At 36.0% G+C, this 5981-nt stretch overlaps 1 protein-coding gene across 1 annotated transcript; it reads left to right on the forward strand.

Annotated features, from left to right (window-relative positions):
- The first annotated feature begins 4019 nt into the window (after window positions 1-4019).
- On the forward strand, window positions 4020-4985 carry LOC102394285 (olfactory receptor 688). The gene has a single exon (XM_006042086.3). The coding sequence runs from the start codon at window positions 4020-4022 to the stop codon at window positions 4983-4985; it is 966 nt and encodes a 321-aa protein (XP_006042148.1).
- The last annotated feature ends 996 nt before the right edge of the window (window positions 4986-5981 follow it).

A 5981-nucleotide genomic window follows, 5' to 3' on the forward strand; every position in this document is an offset into this window, starting at 1 on the left:
ACCAAAAAAACTGAAGAAGTTTTCCATCATACTTATTTCACATTAATAATGAATTTTCAACCATTTCTTTGAGATATGAAGCAAAAATTAAGATGAATTAATATCCATAAAAAGAGAAAATAACAAGGTATGCAATCAACTTTTTGCTTTATCTAGAACATCAGAAAAAGAATATCAGTGTTAAGAACTGACAACAGTTTAGAAAAATGGCTAATACACAAGACAAAAATAAAACAAATATAACTTCAACATATAATAAATCCAAAATATACTTTATCTGCAATCATTAATTGGTGGTGTAATACAGACACTCATAAAATGTTCTAAAGATGGCACAAGTTTAGCACAATGGATGAATGAAAAAGGAAATTAAAGAGAACAATATAATTACACTGAAAAAAAAATAAAGTCAATGAATTTCCATCAGTCATAAATAAACATTGGAATACATAATACGAAAAAAGTCATATTCATTTAAAACATCCCAAAATACTATTTGTCATAATAAGAATGGTACAGAAGAACAAAAAAAAAAAAAATACTTTTTTGATTGGGTCTGAGATAGGTTCATCTTTTATTCAGTTCTTCTTTGTGGACAATTGTGAAAGAGTAAAGGACCGGTGACTCATTGACAAGGATGCCAGACAAGGTATCTAAGGCCATCAGGCCATTATCCTTCCTTTGCCCACCTTAATTAGCATATCTTTCACATTGTTGTTTTTTAAAGTGTACATCAGTGAGTTCAGCATGGGTGTTGCTGTCCCAAACAACACTGCAATGATATTATCCTCATCTTGGGAAGATTGAGAGTGTGGACACATATACATTAAGATTTAACAAATGCAGACAAAAATAATACTTACGAATGAGAAAACTTGATAGCATAAGGATGCGAACTTTTGTCAAAATTAATCTACAAATTTAACATAATTCCAACTAAAACTACAATTTTAGAATTCAACATGGGAATTCTAAGGTTAATCTGGAAAATAAACACATGAAAAAGATTTTGAAATTAAAGAGAATAAGTAATAAGAGAATATAGTTCTATTGTATATTGAATATATTATAAAACTAAAACTTTTAATTCAGTTTTATATTGGCACAAAATTAACCATAAAAAATAGAAATAGTTGATTGCCCAGGTAAAATTTATCCATATTTTATTATGTGTTTATTATGTGTTTATTATGTGACACAGAAGGCACAATAATCACTTGAAGAGAAATGTAGAGACATTTCTAATAATTATTAGAAATTTACTTATTTAAATATTTCTCATTAACAGTAAAATTAACTCCATGTACATAAGTTAAGACACAGAACCAGAAGAAAACCATTAAAAGATGTAAAGTCATAAGAGGTAAATTGGTCAAAATTTTGAGTAAAGAATAATTTCTTGTAATTGTTTCCTGTTTGTAAAACAGAATGCTTTGAGAATTTTATGAAAGCTACATGGCCCCTTCCCCCAGAATAATGCAAATATAGACAAAATTTTTTCATATGAATTTGGGAAATTTACAGTTTCCGATAGATACCTTTCATAAATTTTTGGTGAAAGAGTTCTAATTAAGCTGAAACACACATAGGAAAAAAAAAGAAAATAATATAAGTATCAAAATAAAATACATACATATACATGTAAAGCCAAAAAAAGCTAGTCAAAATGTTATTTAAAAAAAATGAACACTTTTAGTGGCCACTGATAATTTATAAAATTTATAAATTTTTTAAGACTTAAAATGCTTTTAAAGAGTTCTCTAATTAGGAAATTTATATGTACTATATTAAGAAAAAGCACAGAATTCTACTTATGTGAAACTTCATCTGTATAAAAAGATTGCAAAGAAAAATGCTGAAAATTAAATGTTAACTATTAAACATCATTACCTTTGTTGATATTTTAATTTATAGTTACTTGCATTTAAAGTTATTTTTTAGCTTTTTTGTTTTCTAAAAGTGAAACTATATTATTTTTCTTCATCAATTTCATGGGAAATATACATTTATTATAATCTATAAATGGCATGGTCATTCATTCTTCATATAGATGGTGAAGGATAGAGCCTTGACCTTACTCTTACTGCCATCAAATGAAGCAAAGACAGAGATGTGGAAAGGAAATACTGACACCTAAATATTTGACAAGGTAATGTAGTATTCTGGAGAAGGCAATGGCACCCAACTCCAGTACTCTTGCCTGGAAAATCCCATGGACGGAGGAGCCTGGTAGGCTGCAGTCCATGGGGTCGCTAAGAGTCCGACACGACTGAGCGACTTCACTTTCACTTTTCACTTTCATGCATTGGAGAAGGAAATAGCAACCCACTCCAGTGTTCTTGCCTGGAGAATCCCAGGGACAAGAGAGCCTGGTGGGCTGCCGTCTATGGGGTCACACAGAGTGGGACACGACTCAAGTGACTTAGCAAGGTAGTATTCACAGATGCTGTTGCTGCTGCTAAGTCACTTCAGTCGTGTCCGACTCTGTGCGACCCCATAGACGGCAGCCCACCAGGCTCTCTTGTCCCTGGGATTCTCCAGGCAAAAACACTGGAGTGGGTTGCTATTTCCTTATCCAATGCATGAAAGTGAAAAGTGAAAGTGAAGTCGCTCAGTCGTGTCCGACTCTTCCATGGACTGCAGCCTACCAGGCTCCTCCGTCCATGGGATTTGCCAGGCAGGAGTACTGGAGTGGGGTGCCATTGCCTTTTCCGAGTATTCACAGATAAAGGTAGCAAAAAGAATCTCAGATATTAATGGATTCCAAAAGCTTAATGTCCATGTACAATTTTTGGTGCAAACACTTGAGTATATTATACAATTCAAGAATGAACAAAATCAAGAATGTCAGAACAAGGAAGATCAAGTATTGAAGGACCAATAATAAGACATGAAATCACTTAAACAAAAAAGTCTAAATGTGTGCAGTACATGCCTTCCATATTTCCTACCAATACCACACAAAAATCTGGAAGTAGGTGGAAGTTTTTTGGTCATTTTCTCTCTTTATATATTTTATTAATAAATTTGATGATTTAAAAATATTCCTTTAACAGACTCACAGATATAGAAAACAGACTAGTGGTTACCAGTGGTGGAGTGGGGGGGGCCAATGTAGGGATTTGAGAGGTACAAACCACTGTGTGTAAGATAGGCTCAAGGATGTATTGTACAACATGGGGAATACAGCCAATAGTTTGTAGTAACTGTAAGTGGAAAGTAACCTTTTAAAATTGTATTTAAAATAAAACTTTAAATTAATAAAATTTTTTAAATAAAAATATTGCTTTAAGTATATCTTTAACATTACTTTCATAATCAAAACAGGAACAAATGGTATTCCTAAAGGGTATTGAACTTTTGGATATGATTTGATGAAAAGGGTGCCGAAATTAAATGCAAAAGGTTAAAATTTTGCTGAAGCTTTATCACTTATTAGTGTTTTCAATACATGATTCTTATCTAGACTAATCATTTAAGTGCTGTATCCTCTATGCATGTGTGAATAGCAACAGCTGTTTTGATGAAGATTAAATGAGATGGGTTTTGTCAGAAACAATTTGTCAGCTTCAGGTGCTGTTTAGAGAAAAGCAAGGTTCTCATTGTGGCTTATTCTCTTTCTTAAGATCTCCAAGAACAGGGAAAACACTTCTGCCCTTAAACTTTACCTCCTGAAAGTTTGGATTCTTTACATATGCATATGTGTTCTCTTTGTGTTCATAACCCCCACATATTAAAAATAACTACTCAAAATTTCAAGAAAACAAAGCCATAAACCTTCACTTTTATTCTGCTAAAAGCTTTATCTTAGAATCTGTTTTGGCTCTTCCATTGTTCTTATCTGAACTTTTTCCAAGGGTCTCAAGCAAGTTGAGGACATGTTATGCTAAAAAGAACTGAGTCATTGGTGAATCTTATATACCTGTACGTGAATTTTGACCCTCAACTGGGCTAACCACAGCCTATTCTTGTTTTCCCTTAATTCACAGATAAATGTTGAGAAGAAGACATCCCATGACATGGATACTACCCTAAGTATAACCAATGGCTCGAGGTTTCAAGTGTCTGAATTTGTTCTAATGGGGTTTCCAGGCATTCACAACTGGCAACACTGGCTCTCCCTGCCCCTGGCTCTACTCTACCTCTTAGCTCTTGGTGCCAATCTCCTCATCTTGATCACCATCCATCATGAGTCTACCTTACACCAGCCCATGTATTACCTCCTTGGTATCTTGGCTGTGGTGGACATCGGCCTGGCTACTACCATCATGCCCAAAATCCTGGCCATTTTCTGGTTTAATGCCAAGATCATCAGTCTCTCTGAGTGCTTTGCTCAGTTGTATGCCATCAACTCTTTCATGTGCATGGAGTCAGGCATCTTCCTCTGCATGGCTGTGGATAGATATATAGCCATTTGCTATCCCCTTCAGTACTCTTCCATAGTCACTGAGACTTTTGTGATCAAAGTCACACTGTCTATGATGCTCAGGAATGGCCTGCTGACCATCCCAGTGCCTGTACTTGCTGCCCAGAGACACTACTGCTCCAGGAATGAGATTGACCACTGCCTATGCTCTAACTTGGGGGTCACCAGTCTGGCCTGTGATGACATCACTATTAATAGATTTTACCATTTGGCCTTGGCTTGGTTTGTGGTTGGGAGTGACATGGGTCTGGTCTTTGCTTCCTACATGTTGGTTATTCGCTCAGTGCTGAGGTTGAACTCTGCTGAAGCAACATCTAAGGCCCTGAGTACCTGCAGCTCTCATCTCACCCTCATTCTCTTTTTCTACACCGCTGTTATTGTAGTGTCCGTCACCCATCTGGCAGGAAGACAGTTTCCCATCATCCCTGTTCTTCTCAATGTGCTGCATAGTGTCATCCCCCCAGCCCTTAACCCTATGGTGTATGCCCTTAGGACCCAGGAGCTGAGAGTGGGCTTCCAAAGGTTGTTTGGTCTGGGTGAGAATATGTCTAGGAAGTGAGCCAGCTTTAAATAGCAGAAAGTTATCAACAGTATTGAAAGCACACAGGCTTTGGAGCCCAGTTGTTCTGGGACAAAATTTTAATATTGCAATTAGTAGGATCATCAATTCAAATTAATTCACCTATTTTGCATAGTACATACTATGTGCAAGGCACTGCTCTAGACATTTCACAAATATTAACTCATTTAATCCCCAGAACAACCCTGTGAAGCAAGACCCATTGTTATTTACACATTTTGCAGATGAGGCAAGAAAGTTGAGAAACTTTCCTAAGGTCAAATAGGAAGGAAGTTGTAGAGTGAGCTTGGAACCCAACAAAACTTAGGCCATGAATACTCAGGGAATTGAATCATCTTCCTTTGACAGAGTGAGTTAAATAGAAAGGCTTTATTGTATCTATGGACAAGGCTTATCTATGAACCATCTGCTTTCACCTGTTTTTTTAACAGTGATCCTATACACCCAGAGCAGAAGCATTGCAGCTGATAAAAAGTAGTGTACAAATGCATGGGTCAAACTGCCTGTTTCTCTTTCCATATGGTGCTTGGACTAAGTCCCTGAGATCCTTTAACATTTGGGGGAGGGAAAAATAAATCCCCAAAGTACTGGAATTTCTTCTAATCTTACCATCCAAGAGATTGGATTTCCAATTCTACAAACAGGCTGATAAGGATAATTCAGACCAAACCTCCCAGGTAGAATAAGGGTATAGAGAGAATGGAAAACTAACAAATTAGTAAAAACTATGTGGCCAAGATCTGAGTGTCAAAGAAAAATCAGACAGATTTCTTTTCTGTTCCAACATATAAAAAGAACGTAGAAGTTGCCACTCCCATCCTTATACCAAGATGAACCTGAACAAACTAAAAATCAACTGTTTTTCTGACTGTTTTTCAGTTCAGAGAACTGGAATCACAGAACTAACAAACAACCTGGAGTCAGAGAAATACCCCTCACTCCAGGTAGGGTATGCCTCTAATAGTCTTTTCCCCT

This window comes from Bubalus bubalis, chromosome 16 (assembly GCF_019923935.1).
Source record: "Bubalus bubalis isolate 160015118507 breed Murrah chromosome 16, NDDB_SH_1, whole genome shotgun sequence".
Classification (NCBI taxonomy): Eukaryota; Metazoa; Chordata; class Mammalia; order Artiodactyla; family Bovidae; genus Bubalus; species Bubalus bubalis.